At 44.4% G+C, this 17,162-nt stretch overlaps 2 protein-coding genes across 2 annotated transcripts; both read left to right on the forward strand.

The window, feature by feature from the left end:
* Positions 1-2,388: 2,388 nt before the first annotated feature.
* Positions 2,389-6,125, forward strand: LOC116356580 (dentin sialophosphoprotein-like; the record flags this gene model as incomplete). The annotated part of the gene is made up of 4 exons (XM_031802665.1): positions 2,389-2,870; positions 2,964-4,387; positions 4,650-4,871; positions 6,118-6,125. Coding segments are annotated over 4 exons (2,136 nt in total), but the record flags the coding sequence as incomplete, so codon positions are not given.
* Positions 6,126-6,568: 443 nt separating this feature from the next.
* LOC109881523 (asparaginyl-tRNA synthetase 1) lies at positions 6,569-16,918 on the forward strand. The gene is made up of 15 exons (XM_020473645.2): positions 6,569-6,788; positions 7,160-7,242; positions 7,378-7,443; positions 7,573-7,665; positions 7,946-8,035; positions 8,199-8,277; positions 8,557-8,627; positions 8,752-8,838; positions 9,031-9,252; positions 10,952-11,151; positions 11,435-11,570; positions 14,614-14,727; positions 15,114-15,245; positions 15,519-15,650; positions 16,401-16,918. The coding sequence occupies exons 1-15, from the start codon at positions 6,746-6,748 to the stop codon at positions 16,530-16,532; spliced, it is 1,680 nt and encodes a 559-aa protein (XP_020329234.2). The 5' UTR covers positions 6,569-6,745; the 3' UTR covers positions 16,533-16,918.
* Positions 16,919-17,162: the final 244 nt, after the last annotated feature.

Below are 17,162 nucleotides of genomic sequence, written 5' to 3' on the forward strand. Positions count from 1 at the left end.
TGAGCCGTATATGCCACTCCACAGAGGATTATCTAGAAAAAGAAGCGGAGATGAGCAATAGGTTTCTAAGAAGAGGCTACTCTCCACAATGTGTGAATGAAGCTCTTCATTTGGCATTAGGGAAAACACGAGATGAATTTATACAAAAAAAAAAAAACACTAAAACTAAAGAACACGCTGTATTGATTTGATTTTGTTCACCACGCCATACACTTTGAACGCGCGTAAAGTGGGAGATGCTGTCAAGAAACCCTGGTATGTTTTATCATCGGACCCTGCTTTGCCAGCTGAATTTAAGAATCAACAATTTATTGTAAGTATAAGTGGTCGCAATTTACGCAATAAATTGGTCCATGATAACTGCCAGCCACAAGAGAAAACGAGCGAGGCTCTTTCATACCCTCTTCCGAATGGTAGCTATAAATGCAGAGGTCGCGCACAGTGCAACGATGTGTGAATATTTCTCCCACGTACAGGAAACGATTCCAAATTAAATTACATTTCTACCTTTAGATTTTGTGGCATAAAGGAAGTTACGATATCAGACTGGGGAGGTGATATTAATAATACTCTGAGTTAAAGGGAATGTTTTGGGATTTTCACCCTCCAGACATTATTTCCTAAAGGTCTTAATGATGAAACGCCTATGTATGTTATGTTGTAAATGTGAACATGAATTAATGCCACCATTTCAGATTACTTTGACGTTTTTCTTGCGCTGTTCCCAATTATTTATAAAAACTTGCTTTATGGGTCGATGTCCTCATTGTGGTTTTACAGACGTATTTAATACGTTTTATGTACACACTTTATTTGAATAATTATGAAATGAACATTGTTATATTTGGTAACACTTACTTATTTTCCCTTGACTCCAACCCCCATTCGATACATTGAACGAATGTGGGTGGAGCTATGTATACATAACGGTGCTAATAATTTTTTCAAAACTCACAAAAGCTCTGACTAAGGCCTTGAGGTCGATACATAATAAAGGGCAGTGATACTAGACAGAGCAGTGGTACTAGCCAGAGCAGTGGTACTAGCCAGAGCAGTGGTACTAGCCAGAGCAGTGGTACTAGCCAGAGCAGTGATACTAGCCAGAGCAGTGATACTAGACAGAGCAGTGATACTAGCCAGAGCAGTGATACTAGCCAGAGCAGTGATACTAGCCAGAGCAGTGGTAGTAGACAGAGCAGTGATACTAACCAGAGCAGTGGTACTAACCAGAGCAGTGATACTAGCCAGAGCAGTGATACTAGCCAGAGCAGTGGTAGTAGACAGAGCAGTGATACTAGCCAGAGCAGTGATACTAGCCAGAGCAGTGGTACTAACCAGAGCAGTGATACTAGCCAGAGCAGTGATACTAACCAGAGCAGTGATACTAGCCAGAGCAGTGATACTAGCCAGAGCAGTGGTAGTAACCAGACCAGTGATACTAGCCAGAGCAGTGATACTAGCCAGAGCAGTGATACTAGCCAGAGCAGTGATACTAGCCAGAGCAGTGATACTAGCCAGAGCAGTGATACTAGCCAGAGCAGTGATACTAGCCAGAGCAGTGGTAGTAACCAGAGCAGTGATACTAGCCAGAGCAATGATACTAGCCAGAGCAGTGGTAGTAGACAGAGCAGTGGTACTAGCCAGAGCAGTGATACTAGCCAGAGCAGTGGTACTAGCCAGAGCAGTGGTACTAGCCAGAGCAGTGGTAGTAACCAGAGCAGTGATACTAACCAGAGCAGTGGTACTAACCAGAGCAGTGGTACTAACCAGAGCAGTGATACTAACCAGAGCAGTGATACTAACCAGAGCAGTGATACTAGCCAGAGCAGTGGTACTAACCAGAGCAGTGATACTAGCCAGAGCAGTGATACTAGCCAGAGCAGTGATACTAGCCAGAGCAGTGATACTAGCCAGAGCAGTGGTAGTAACCAGACCAGTGATACTAGCCAGACCAGTGATACTAGCCAGAGCAGTGATACTAGCCAGAGCAGTGGTAGTAGACAGAGCAGTGGTACTAGCCAGAGCAGTGGTACTAACCAGAGCAGTGATACTAACCAGAGCAGTGGTACTAACCAGAGCAGTGGTACTAACCAGAGCAGTGGTACTAACCAGAGCAGTGATACTAATCAGAGCAGTGGTACTAACCAGAGCAGTGATAATAACCAGAGCCGTGGTACTAACCAGAGCAGTGATACTAGCCAGAGCAGTGATACTAGCCAGAGCAGTGGTACTAACCAGAGCAGTGATACTAGCCAGAGCAGTGATACTAGCCAGAGCAGTGATACTAACCAGAGCAGTGATACTAGCCAGAGCAGTGATACTAGCCAGAGCAGTGATACTAGCCAGAGCAGTGATACTAACCAGAGCAGTGATACTAGCCAGAGCAGTGATACTAACCAGAGCAGTGATACTAGCCAGAGCAGTGATACTAGCCAGAGCAATGATACTAGCCAGAGCAGCGATACTAGCAGTGGTACTAGCAGTGATACTAGCCAGAGCAGTGATACTAGCAGTGATACTAGCCAGAGCAGCGATACTAGCAGTGGTACTAGCAGTGATACTAGCCAGAGCAGTGATACTAGCCAGAGCAGCGATACTAGCAGTGATACTAGCCAGAGCTGCGATACTAGCAGTGATACTAGCCAGAGCAGCGATACTAGCAGTGGTACTAGCAGTGATACTAGCAGTGATTCAAGCCAGAGCAGTGATACTAGCCAGAGCAGTGATACTAGCCAGAGCAGTGATACTAGCCAGAGCAGTGGTAGTAGACAGAGCAGTGGTACTAGCCAGAGCAGTGGTACTAACCAGAGCAGTGATACTAGCCAGAGCAGTGGTACTAACCAGAGCAGTGATACTAATCAGAGCAGTGATACTAACCAGAGCAGTGGTACTAACCAGAGCAGTGGTACTAACCAGAGCCGTGGTACTAACCAGAGCAGTGGTACTAACCAGAGCAGTGATACTAGCCAGAGCAGTGATACTAGCCAGAGCAGTGGTACTAACCAGAGCAGTGGTACTAACCAGAGCAGTGATACTAGCCAGAGCAGTGATACTAACCAGAGCAGTGATACTAACCAGAGCAGTGATACTAGCCAGAGCAGTGATACTAGCCAGAGCAGTGATACTAGCCAGAGCAGTGATACTAACCAGAGCAGTGATACTAGCCAGAGCAGTGATACTAACCAGAGCAGTGATACTAGCCAGAGCAGTGATACTAGCCAGAGCAATGATACTAGCCAGAGCAGCGATACTAGCAGTGGTACTAGCAGTGATACTAGCCAGAGCAGTGATACTAGCAGTGATACTAGCAGTGATACTAGCCAGAGCAGCGATACTAGCAGTGATACTAGCCAGAGCAGTGATACTAGCCAGAGCAGCGATACTAGCAGTGATACTAGCCAGAGCTGCGATACTAGCAGTGATACTAGCCAGAGCAGCGATACTAGCAGTGGTACTAGCAGTGATACTAGCAGTGATTCAAGCCAGAGCAGTGATTCTAGCCAGAGCAGCGATACTAGCAGTGGTACTAGCCAGAGCAGTGGTACTAGCCAGAGCAGTGATCCTAGCCAGAGCAGTGATCCTAGCCAGAGCAGTGATACTAGCCAGAGCAGTGATACTAGCCAGAGCAGTGATACTAGCCAGAGCAGTGATACTAGCCAGAGCAGTGATACTAACCAGAGCAGTGATACTAGCCAGAGCAGTGATACTAGCCAGAGCAATGATACTAGCCAGAGCAGCGATACTAGCAGTGGTACTAGCAGTGATACTAGCCAGAGCAGTGATACTAGCAGTGATACTAGCAGTGATACTAGCCAGAGCAGCGATACTAGCAGTGGTACTAGCAGTGATACTAGCCAGAGCAGTGATACTAGCCAGAGCAGCGATACTAGCAGTGATACTAGCCAGAGCTGCGATACTAGCAGTGATACTAGCCAGAGCAGCGATACTAGCAGTGGTACTAGCAGTGATACTAGCAGTGATTCAAGCCAGAGCAGTGATACTAGCCAGAGCAGTGATACTAGCCAGAGCAGCGATACTAGCCAGAGCAGTGATTCTAGCCAGAGCAGCGATACTAGCAGTGGTACTAGCCAGAGCAGTGATCCTAGCCAGAGCAGTGATACTAGCAGTGATACTAGCCAGAGCAGCGATACTAGCAGTGATACTAGCCAGAGCAGCGATACTAGCAGTGATACTAGCCAGAGCAGTGATACTAGCCAGAGCAGTGATACTAGACAGAGCAGTGATACTAGCCAGAGCAGTGGTAGTAGACAGAGCAGTGATACTAACCAGAACAGTGATACTAGACAGAGCAATGATACTAACCAGAACAGTGATACTAACCAGAACAGTGATACTAGACAGAGCAGTGATACTAGACAGAGCAGTGATACTAAACAGAACAGTGATACTAACCAGAACAGTGAAACTAACCAGAACAGTGAAACTAACCAGAACAGTGATACTAGCCAGAGCAGTGGTACTAGACAGAGCAGTGGTACTAGACAGAGCAGTTGTACTAGACAGAGCAGTGGTAGTAGACAGAGCAGTGATACTAACCAGAACAGTGATACTAACCAGAGCAGTGATACTAGGACAGAGCAGTGGTACTAGACAGAGCAGTTGTACTAGACAGAGCAGTGGTACTAGACAGAGCAGTGATACTAACCAGAACAGTGATACTAACCAGAGCAGTGATACTAACCAGAACAGTGATACTAACCAGAACAGTGATACTAACCAGAGCAGTGATACTAACCAGAGCAGTGATACTAACCAGAGCAGTGATACTAGCCAGAGCAGTAATACTAACCAGAACAGTGATACTAACCAGAACAGTGATACTAACCAGAGCAGTGTTACTAACCAGAACAGTGATACTAACCAGAGCAGTGATACTAACCAGAGCAGTGATACTAGCCAGAGCAGTGATACTAACCAGAACAGTGATACTAACCAGAACAGTGATACTAGGACAGAGCAGTGATACTAACCAGAGCAGTGGTAGTAGACAGAGCAGTGATACTAACCAGAACAGTGATACTAACCAGAGCAGTGATACTAACCAGAACAGTGATACTAACCAGAGCAGTGATACTAGGACAGAGCAGTGATACTAACCAGAGCAGTGGTAGTAGACAGAGCAGTGATACTAACCAGAGCAGTGATACTAACCAGAGCAGTGATACTAACCAGAACAGTGATACTAACCAGAGCAGTGATACTAACCAGAACAGTGATACTAGGACAGAGCAGTGATACTAGCCAGAGCAGTGATACTAGCCAGAGCAGTGATACTAACCAGAACAGTGATACTAACCAGAGCAGTGATACTAACCAGAACAGTGATACTAACCAGAGCAGTGATACTAGGACAGAGCAGTGATACTAACCAGAGCAGTGGTAGTAGACAGAGCAGTGATACTAACCAGAACAGTGATACTAACCAGAGCAGTGATACTAACCAGAGCAGTGATACTAACCAGAGCAGTGATACTAACCAGAACAGTGATACTAGGACAGAGCAGTGATACTAGGACAGAGCAGTGATACTAGGACAGAGCAGTGATACTAGACAGAGCAGTGATACTAACCAGAACAGTGATACTAACCAGAACAGTGATACTAACCAGAGCAGTGATACTAGGACAGAGCAGTATGCAGGGTTTTTTCCTCATCTTTTTCAACTGTTTCCATGCACCTGCAAAAAATGATGTCTCAGATGTGTGACTGCCTTTTGAACTGATACATTTATAAAAAATCTGTAAGCACTTGCTAATGCATTAAAACGTTGGTTGACTTTTTTCAAAATTTCAGGACAAAGATGAAATGCCCCTGACATACTCCATGCTCTTTGAAAGCACCATCTACATCGAAACATTCTTATTTTGCCTTGTTGTAGTGTATGGAATACTACATTTACCCATTTGGGTCACTGTAAGTACTTATTCTTAATGTATGCAGTTTTGAGGTTTTATTCATGATAACAGTTGGCTCGATAAGGGGAACATGTATTTGACTGAAATTCTGAGTTTATTTCTGGTGGTTTTACAAAAAACTCTGATATGAAATACATACTTGATCTGATGCATCTTCTCTACTCTTCTTTTTGTGATACAGTTGTATGAGAAACTGCACAGGGGTAAAATTGAACCACAGCCCACTGATCACACGACTGAAGACTTGGAAATGAACGAGACCCATACTTAAAATGTGAACTTCTCAACGTGATCCAGTGTTGTTGTATTCATCGAGTCCGGATGAATTATGAGATTCATTTATTATTCACAGCCACGGAGGCATTTTTCCATTGGAAGATTGGTTCTATAATATTTCAAGCGTTATTTAATGTTGTATTGATTAAAAATGGAAGCAACGTTTACCTTTTGTAATTGTCACATGCACAGGGTGTTAAACAGTAGGTGTTAAACAGTACAGTGAAATGCTTAACTTGCGAGCTATTTACATGATGCAATGGGTTGAATTAATAATGAAATAAGCATGAATCATATCTAGCCACATCTCTCCATCCATAAACCACAACATAAATGTACTTTCGTCATTTCAGGGTGGAACGAATCCACGTTAAATTTACTGCAACCAGTCACCATTCACGAACTATCCGGAAATTGTATTCGCCGTACGCATGCGCACAAACCCCAACGAGGGCCGATTCATTTTCGTATTATTATTAGCTCGCTAGTAAAACCGTTAAAATATACACATTTGATACAATTTGTACGTGGGTATGGCAGAGGAGGTAACGAAAACCACAGGCGTACTCTCAGTGGGTAAGTTGATAACATGTCTAGCTAATTTACAGCCCTTGTAGCAATGTTGAAAGCATGCGATGTGTTGCATCAGACCGGTGTTGCTAGCTAGCTTTCATAGCACAAGTGATGTATATAAATCATTGCATAGCTCAAGCTTATCTTGACTGTCTAGTTAGCTAAAACAAGCTAGCTAAATTACTACGCATCGGTGTGAGCTCTGTTTTAGTTTTTGTTTTTCCCTGTACCCAAACATGTGGTAAAATGTCTGTCACGCTCCTGTTATCTAGCCAACGAGCATCTTGCCTAGCTAGCATAATCACTGTCATGCATTAGTTCGCTGAACTAACATACATTCAGAATCAAGTGTTGAGTGTTTCCACTTCTTCCAGGTGAGTTGTATGTGTCTGACAAAGAAGGAAATGACCAGGATGGTGACGGAACAGAGAGGAAGCCTTTCAAGACCTCATTGAGGGTAAGAGGAATCAGTGTCGTGTACCATGTTTTGTGTTTAATTATGACTCCATCCAACATAACTGATGTGTCTACGTATCTTTGAATCAAACACAGTTAAGTGCATTGCTATAACAACAACTATTTGATTTCAAAGGCTTTGACATTTGCTGGAAAGGAGCCATTCCCAACCATCTATGTGGACTCTCAGAAGGAAGGAGAGGTACATAGTTAGACGCGTTTGAAAAATAAGTCGTTTGGTTTCACTTTCATTTGGTTTCCCCGTTCTGATTTCATCTCCCCGTTCTGATTTCATCTCCCCGTTCTGATTTCATCTCCCCTATTACTCCAGCGTTGGGCAGTGATCTCCAAGACGCAGATGAAAAATGTGATCAAGTTATTTGCTAGAGAGCAGATGAAGAGCGACTCCAAAGACAAAAAGGAGGTACGTGGGAGAGGCGGCAGTGTGGGGAAATAGTCTGGGGCATGTTTATCCCAAATAGAACTCTATTCCCTATATAGGAATCCTATTTCCTATACTTCTAGTCAAAAGTAGTGCTCTATGTAGGGAATAGGAAGCCTTTTGGGATGCCACTATTACAATTATTCACACAGTCTTGTATTTGGCCATAAACAGTTGTGGCTATCGGTTAAAATATTCACAGGCAGCAGTAGCCCATGTGAGCTGCTATTTATGTAAGTTATTTTCAACGTTGATTTTAAAGGCAGAGGATTCTGAGAGACGAGAGAAGAACCTAGAAGAAGCTAAGAAAATCACCATTGAGAATGACCCCAGCCTTCCAGAGCCCAAAACGGTCAGATCCACTATATTCTCTTTAGTCAGTATCCTGTCTAACTCATCTTGTGTTTTGTATTGTTTTAAAGGGATTTAAACAAATACATGTTTGGAAATAAGAATCACATGTTTATCTTCCATTGTGTTGAAATATAGAAATGTAATCAACCTTTTCCCAACAGGTCAAAATCTATCAGCTGGAGCCTCTCCGAGGGGAGAGAGTGAAGGTGTTTGGTTGGGTGCACCGAATGAGAAAACAAGGTGAGGATTGTAGAACGTTGGTTAATGTGTGTCTAATGTCAGCACTGTAACTAGCTGATAACATGCAGGTTGTTTTTTTAACAGTATAGTCTCAGGATTGTAATGCAGGGTGTTTTGTCTCGCTTTTTATGTCCAACAATGGACATTCCATTAGGGGGGGGGGGGGGGGGCAGCTGGATGAGAGGAGAGGGGCTTCATGGCTCATCGTGGATTTATTATTCTCTTTATTTTCTATTTTACCCGGTAAGTTGAATGAACACATTGTCATTCTCTTGCTAGGAAAGAACCTGCTGTTCATTGTGCTGAGGGATGGAACTGGTTTCCTCCAGTGTGTTCTCAACAATAAATTGGTAAAAAAAACAAACATTTTGTTGTCTTAAATGTTAATTTCTTTTTTATTACAAAATGGAATAATATGCTTTCTTTTATTTGTTCTTATTTGTAAAACTGGTTTTGTTTTTGTCTCCATTATAGTGTCAGTGCTACAATGCCCTGGTGCTGTCCACTGAAAGCACAGTGGCTCTGTATGGGACAGTGAAGCAAGTACCTGAGGGAAAGCAGGTACAGATTCTTCACTTACTTACTTTAATTACCCAGATTAAACGGTCATCTGTTTTTTTTAGACCAGGACTAGGCCCAATCTGGTTCTGGGAAAACTGTCCCTTTTTTAATTGTAATTAGATGGTTTGTTATTTTATTATTAGAGCTATGACTGACTAGGATGTCCTCTCTCCTCTCTTCCTCCTTCTCCAGGCCCCTGGGGGTCATGAGCTGCACTGTGACTTCTGGGAGCTGGTGGGTCTGGCGCCGGCTGGAGGAGCTGACAACCTGCTGAATGAGGAGTCTGATGTTGACGTTCAGCTCAACAACAGACACATGATGATCCGTGGGGAGAACGTGTCCAAGATCCTCCGGGTCCGCTCCACTGTCACACAGTGCTTCAGGGATCACTTCTTCGCCCGCGGATACTATGAGGTAACAATATGTTGAGAAGGATTATTATCACAGCAGGCAAGGTACTTGGAGTCAAACAGACAGGCCTGGATGAGCTCTTTAAGGTCAGGACCCTCCATAAGGCTCACAAAATACTCTTGACCCCTCAGCATGAAAAACACAACTAGACAATCATCTGTGCCAGATGTGATATCCCTCCTAAATAGCACGGGCTAATGTTCCTATCGACTCCGTAAGGCCAGCAAGCTAGTCTTTATATATATGTATATATATTGGTATGTAACTGTTATGAAAGTTGTATTGTCAATTTTGTTTTTGTATTTATAAACGCCACATAATGTCCCCATGGGGACAATAAAGTCAGTAGGTAAGAGTGGGTTCACTGTACAAACGTCCTCTAATTGAGCTCTTTGAAGCATAAAACCACCAAAAATAAATTGAATGAATATTTTCTAGTATTCTTTTTTTGTCAGTTGCGTTATGCTACTTAAGTGTCAGTTGATGACAATTCTCCCGGATCCGGGATGGGTAGTTACACGATTTAACTGCCCCGGACCAAGAAAAACATTAAATTAAGATTTTTCTCTTCAAGGAAAGAAAAAAAAAATGTCCTGGACTAAAGTATTCAACATTCAAATGTAATTTGGTTGGAGGCAATGATTCTCATTTTAATGTGTCATTTATCTCATCTGTGGTAAGTTGCAGGTGCCTACAGGGTAAAAATAGCCATTCAACCAGTTTTTGAATAGAAAGACCTTTCTGCTCCATTGGACTCCATTGTAAAGGACAAGGATGCCAATATATTGGAGCACCACTGTATCGAAAAGCCTCATCACCTCCATCTTTGCTTGTTGTATTTGTTGATGACATCATTAGCTAGGTTTCCATCCAATTGGCCACAGATATTCATGCTAATGTTCTGTAATTAACATAAAAGAAAATATGCCAGTGGTGTGTTTCCACCAGACTTGTTGCAGATATAATTCAGTGTGTTATGACACAATGTACTTTTTCATGTACTGAATAAGAATCAAAAGTTTCCATCTCTACCGATGGTTTTGTCACAGGCCTACTCTGGTTTTGTCACAGGCCTACTCTGGTTTTGTCACAGGCCTACTCTGGTTTTGTCACAGGCCTACTCTGGTTTTGTCAGGGGAGCTCTAGACAACAGCTGGCAGATACAGTGCAGGAAGGCTAATCTACATGAAGACATTATGGATAAGAGAGAGAATGGTTTTATTTGTCAAAACGGCAGTCAAGCATCAATCATCATGTCAACAGAATAAGACCCTCGATATTTATTGGAAAGGAGCATCAGGATCACTGCACTTCAACCACCCTGTGACGTTTCTAAATTATTTATTCTGTAGCCTAATAAACTGCAGGGTTTCCCCGAGTCGTAGTGGGAGGATCACACGCCATATCATGGCGTGACTCCCAAGTTTATGTTTTAATGGTTAATATCAGTATTTCAGCATAAAGACATTTCCACTTCAATTTCTCACAAAATAAATTTTACAGACACAAAGATCTCACCATGTCGAACTAACAAATTATCTGTTGGATTTATAAAATTGTACTGAAACTACCGGCTTCCATCACAGCTGTTGTGTTTTATTTAATGTGATGTGACTTGATTCACAAAGTGGATGGAAACGTGGTTAGTGATTAAAAGCTTTGAATCTTGATTTTTTTTTTTTTGGTATTTGTTCCCCCAAAGATCACCCCACCCACTCTGGTGCAGACCCAGGTGGAGGGTGGTTCCACCCTGTTCAACCTGAACTACTTTGGGGAGGAGGCGTTCCTGACCCAGTCCTCTCAGCTCTACCTGGAGACCTGCATCCCTGCTCTGGGAGACACCTTCTGTATCGCTCAGTCCTACCGTGCAGAGCAGTCCCGCACTCGCAGGCACCTGTCTGAGTGAGTAGTTCATAATTGTGCACTCTCCTCAAACAATAGCATGGTATTATGTCACTCTAATAGCTACTGTAAATTGGACAGTGCAGTTAGATTTACAAGAATTTAAGCTTTCTACCCATATCAGACATGTCTATGTCCTGGGATTATATATATTTTTTTGTTCCTTACAACCTCATGCTAATCACATTAGCCTACGTTAGCTCAACCATCTTGCGGGGAACACACCGATCCCTTAGTATAACTACATAACCCATGTTAACCGCTATGTGCCCTCCCTCTGTAGGTACACTCACATAGAGGCAGAGTGCCCCTTCATGACCTATGAGGACCTACTGAGCAGACTGGAGGATCTGGTGTGTGATGTGGTGGACAGAGTCCTGAAGTCTCCTGCTGCTTCTCTACTCTACCAAGTCAACCCTGTACGTCTGTTTTATTGGCAGCTATTAGTTCTCTTTCTCTCTCCCCCCTTTTTTCTCTCTCTGTCTCTAGCTGTCTGTCTCTAGCTGTCTGTCTGTCTCCTAGCTGTCTGTCTGTCTCCTAGCTGTCTGTCTGTCTCCTAGCTGTCTGTCTGTCTCCTAGCTGTCTGTCTGTCTGTCTCCTAGCTGTCTGTCTGTCTGTCTCCTAGCTGTCTGTCTGTCTGTCTCCTAGCTGTCTGTCTGTCTGTCTCCTAGCTGTCTGTCTGTCTGTCTCCTAGCTGTCTGTCTGTCTGTCTCCTAGCTGTCTGTCTGTCTGTCTCCTAGCTGTCTGTCTGTCTGTCTCCTAGCTGTCTGTCTGTCTGTCTCCTAGCTGTCTGTCTGTCTGTCTCCTAGCTGTCTGTCTGTCTGTCTCCTAGCTGTCTGTCTGTCTCCTAGCTGTCTGTCTGTCTGTCTCCTAGCTGTCTGTCTGTCTGTCTCCTAGCTGTCTGTCTGTCTGTCTCCTAGCTGTCTGTCTGTCTGTCTCCTAGCTGTCTGTCTGTCTGTCTCCTAGCTGTCTGTCTGTCTGTCTCCTAGCTGTCTGTATGTCTGTCTCCTAGCTGTCTGTATGTCTGTCTCCTAGCTGTCTGTATGTCTGTCTCTAGCTGTCTGTCTGTGTCTGTCTCTAGCTGTCTGTCTGTGTCTGTCTCTAGCTGTCTGTCTGTGTCTGTCTCTAGCTGTCTGTCTGTCTGTCTGTCTCTAGCTGTCTGTCTGTCTGTCTGTCTCTAGCTGTCTGTCTGTCTGTCTGTCTCTAGCTGTCTGTCTGTCTGTCTGTCTCTAGCTGTCTGTCTGTCTGTCTGTCTCTAGCTGTCTGTCTGTCTGTCTGTCTCTAGCTGTCTGTCTGTCTGTCTGTCTCTAGCTGTCTGTCTGTCTGTCTGTCTCTAGCTGTCTGTCTGTCTGTCTGTCTCTAGCTGTCTGTCTGTCTGTCTGTCTCTAGCTGTCTGTCTGTCTGTCTGTCTGTCTCTAGCTGTCTGTCTGTCTCCTAGCTGTATGTCTGTCTGTCTCCTAGCTGTATGTCTGTCTCTAGCTGTATGTCTGTCTCTAGCTGTCTGTCTGTCTCTAGCTGTCTGTCTGTCTCTAGCTGTCTGTCTGTCTCTAGCTGTCTGTCTGTCTGTCTGTCTCTAGCTGTCTGTCTGTCTGTCTGTCTCTAGCTGTCTGTCTGTCTGTCTCTAGCTGTCTGTCTGTCTGTCTCTAGCTGTCTGTCTGTCTGTCTCTAGCTGTCTGTCTGTCTGTCTGTCTCTAGCTGTCTGTCTGTCTGTCTGTCTCTAGCTGTCTGTCTGTCTGTCTCTAGCTGTCTGTCTGTCTCCTAGCTGTATGTCTGTCTGTCTCCTAGCTGTCTGTCTCCTAGCTGTCTGTCTCCTAGCTGTCTGTCTGTCTCTAGCTGTCTGTCTGTCTGTCTCTAGCTGTCTGTCTGTCTCTAGCTGTATGTCTGTCTGTCTCTAGCTGTATGTCTGTCTGTCTCCTAGCTGTATGTCTCTCTGTCTGTCTCTAGCTGTATGTCTCTCTGTCTGTCTCTAGCTGTCTGTCTGTCTCCTAGCTGTCTGTCTCCTAGCTGTCTGTCTGTCTCTAGCTGTCTGTCTGTCTCTAGCTGTATGTCTGTCTGTCTGTCTGTCTCCTAGCTGTATGTCTGTCTGTCTGTCTGTCTCCTAGCTGTATGTCTGTCTCCTAGCTGTATGTCTGTCTGTCTCTAGCTGTCTGTCTCTAGCTGTCTGTCTGTCTGTCTCTAGCTGTCTGTCTGTCTGTCTCCAGCTGTCTGTATGTCTGTCTCCTAGCTGTCTGTCTCCTAGCTGTATGTCTCTCTGTCTGTCTCTAGCTGTCTGTCTGTCTGTCTGTCTCTAGCTGTATGTCTCGTCTGTCTGTCTGTCTGTCTGTCTCCTAGCTGTATGTCTGTCTGTCTCCTAGCTGTCTGTCTGTCTGTCTCTAGCTGTATGTCTCTCTGTCTGTCTCTAGCTGTCTGTCTGTCTGTCTCTAGCTGTCTGTCTCCAGCTGTCTGTATGTCTGTCTGTCTCCTAGCTGTCTGTCTCCTAGCTGTATGTCTCTCTGTCTGTCTCTAGCTGTCTGTCTGTCTGTCTGTCTCTAGCTGTATGTCTCGTCTGTCTGTCTGTCTGTCTGTCTCCTAGCTGTATGTCTGTCTGTCTCCTAGCTGTCTGTCTGTCTGTCTCTAGCTGTATGTCTCTCTGTCTGTCTCTAGCTGTCTGTCTGTCTGTCTCTAGCTGTCTGTCTCCAGCTGTCTGTATGTCTGTCTGTCTCTAGCTGTCTGTCTCTCTGTCTGTCTCCAGCTGTCTGTATGTATGTCTGTCTCCAGCTGTCTGTATGTCTGTATGTCTGTCTGTCTGTCTGTCTGTCTCTAGCTGTCTGTCTCTAGCTGTCTGTCTGTCTGTCTCTAGCTGTCTGTCTCCAGCTGTCTGTATGTCTGTCTCCAGCTGTCTGTATGTCTGTCTCCAGCTGTCTGTATGTCTGTCTCCAGCTGTCTGTATGTCTGTATGTCTGTCTGTCTGTCTGTCTGTCTGTCTCTAGCTGTATGTCTGTCTCCAGCTGTCTGTATGTCTGTCTGTCTGTCTGTCTGTCTCTAGCTGTCTGTCTCCAGCTGTCTGTCTCTGTCTCTAGCTGTATGTCTGTCTGTCTCCAGCTGTCTGTCTGTCTGTCTCTCTGTCTGTCTCTAGCTGTCTGTCTGTCTGTCTGTCTGTCTCTCTGTCTCTCTGTCTGTCTCTAGCTGTCTGTCTGTCTGTCTCCAGCTGTCTGTCTGTCTCTAGCTGTCTGTCTGTCTGTCTCTCTGTCTGTCTCTAGCTGTCTGTCTGTCTGTCTCCAGCTGTCTGTGTTTTATCTCTTTCTCGTAGTCTTGTTCACTGAGATGGATATATTCTTATAAAGGTTTATCTTGAAATAATGTTTCCTTTTTGAGATTCAAGTTTCCTTGATCTTTTAGAATCCTGGTATGGTGGTGAAAGGCTAAACATGAGGATAGCACAGTGCTAATGTGGCCTGTCTTTTTCCTTTCCATCCTCCCCAGGACTTCAAGCCCCCCAAGAGGCCCTTCAAGAGGATGAACTACTCTGAGGCCATCATCTGGCTGAAGGAGCATGACAGCAAAAAAGATGATGGGACATACTATGAGTTTGGAGAGGTACATTTGACTGAATAAATTACATTTGATAAATGGTTTATGGTCGACAAGTACCACAGTCAATTATAATCACTCCTAATCTCCCTCAGAAATAATATTTGGACCGTGTCGATCTGTGGTTGTTTTGAAGACATTTAGGGCTGGTATCCAGGACAGATTTAGCCAAGTCCTGGACTACATATGACTTTCAATGGAGAATCTGTTGGAACCAGTTTTTGAGTCCATAACTTAATCTGTGTCCAGGAAACTGATGGAATGTCCGCTCAAAAAAACGGAATGTCCGCTCAGTGTTTAGCTACTCCATCAGTGTATTGTTCAGTGGATCTTCTCTTTGTCCAGCTCCTGTTATTGTGATGTTATAAAACCCTCTCCCTCCTTGGTTTCAGGACATCCCAGAGGCCCCAGAGAGGCTGATGACTGATGCCATCGGTGAGACCATCCTGCTGTGCCGCTTCCCGGCTGAGATCAAGTCCTTCTACATGCAGCGCTGTCCTGAGGACCGACGCCTCACTGAGTCGGTGAGTCCCTGACCAGCAGAGATCTTACTCTCATGGAAACCATGACCTGAAAAACCACATCTCAGAGAAGCCATCATGAACCTTATCCAGGGCCTGATTCAAACATGTCTCTGGGTTCTGATCCAAGATCAGTTTTGTCCTATTAGATAATAATGAATAATAATATGGACAGGGGGGAGCTGATTCTAGATCAGGACTCCTTCTCTGAGAGGCTTTTTGAATATGGGCCCTGAAAGACATCCTCATTGTTGTCCCTGCTGTACCTCTCCCCAGGTGGATGTGCTGATGCCTAACGTTGGAGAGATAGTTGGAGGGTCTATGAGGATCTGGGATGCTGAGGAACTGCTGGAGGGATACAAGAGGGAGGGCATTGACCCAACCCCTTACTACTGGTACACTGACCAGGTACGTACATCTACCCCTTACTACTGGTACACTGACCAGGTATGTACATCTACCCCTTACTACTGGTACACTGACCAGGTATGTACATCTACCCCTTACTACTGGTACACTGACCAGGTATGTACATCTACCCCTTACTACTGGTACACTGACCAGGTATGTACATCTACCCCTTACTACTGGTACACTGACCAGGTATGTACATCTACCCCTTACTACTGGTACACTGACCAGGTATGTACATCTACCCAACCCTTTAATACTGGTACACTGACCAGGTACGTACATCTACCCAACCCTCTAATACTGGTACACTGACCAGGTATGTACATCTACCCCTTACTACTGGTACACTGACCAGGTACGTACAACTACCCCTTACTACTGGTACGTACAACTACTGGTACACTGACCAGGTACCTACATCTACCCCTTACTACTGGTACACTGACCAGGTACCTACATCTACCCCTTACTACTGGTACACTGACCAGGTACGTACAACTACCCCTTACTACTGGTACACTGACCAGGTGGGTACTCAGCCAGGAAGAGAAAATCAGACCTGTAGATCTTATTAATTTAAGCAATAAAACACAAGGGGGCTTTGCTTCATTGCGATTTTAGTATGGCTGCTGGGGTCATAGGTTAGACACCCTAGTGTTTCCTGGAACAGTTTTATGAACAGAGAATCTGTTAGACATTTTTGATGGCGTGTTTCCTTAATAATGTCAACATTGTGTCTTCTAGAGGAAGTATGGTACCTGTCCCCATGGTGGCTACGGGCTCGGCCTGGAGAGGTTCCTAACCTGGCTGCTGAACAGACACCACATCAGAGACGTGTGTCTCTACCCCCGCTTTATCCAGCGCTGTCGACCCTAAACTACCAACTACCCTGCCCCCTGCTGGAGATGGATCACACTGCGCTTCAAGAGACCAAGATGTACATCCCAAATGGCAATCTATTCCCTATATAGTGCTATTTTTTTTTACCAGCGCGCTATCCCTGTATAGGGCCCTTATTTTTTACCAGGACCAAAGGTAGTGCTCTATATAGAGAATAGAGCTCCGTTTGGGACGAAGACCCATCTTACTGCATTGCAAAAGGCCAACATACAAGGCTCGAGATCTAAGACAAGAACAATTAATTACACTAACAAATCCCTGCAAATGTAAGATTTGAAATGTGTTTTCAAACAAGAAATTCATGCTGTCTAGCTAATACTATTTGTCTGCCAATAAATGTATACTGCATACGCTACAATATCTATCTGGAATGTTCTGTGGAGACACGCATTCGGTTTCATCTCTTGTATATTGTAGCAAATGACTGGTCCACTGCTGTTGCAATAATCCTGTTAAACAAAGTCAAAAACATGGGTTAGAATTTGGCAGATATTTTCTTGAGTAACTTCCTTCTCTAGATGTAAAACCACCAAAAACACATACACAGTGAGTTTTGAATAAATATTCCATATATATATTGTACAGACACACACACACACACACACA

Source organism: Oncorhynchus kisutch, linkage group LG23 (assembly GCF_002021735.2).
Source record: "Oncorhynchus kisutch isolate 150728-3 linkage group LG23, Okis_V2, whole genome shotgun sequence".
Lineage (NCBI taxonomy): Eukaryota > Metazoa > Chordata > Actinopteri > Salmoniformes > Salmonidae > Oncorhynchus > Oncorhynchus kisutch.

Bases quoted from the DNA above. Each gene is read 5' to 3' on its own strand.
- LOC109881523 (XM_020473645.2), top strand. From the start codon at position 6,746: ATGGCAGAGGAGGTAACGAAAACCACAGGCGTACTCTCAGTGG. The intron at 6,789-7,159 runs GTAAGTTGATAA...CACTTCTTCCAG, and splicing joins CACAGGCGTACTCTCAGTGG to GTGAGTTGTATGTGTCTGAC. The intron at 8,278-8,556 runs GTGAGGATTGTA...TTCTCTTGCTAG, and splicing joins GCACCGAATGAGAAAACAAG to GAAAGAACCTGCTGTTCATT.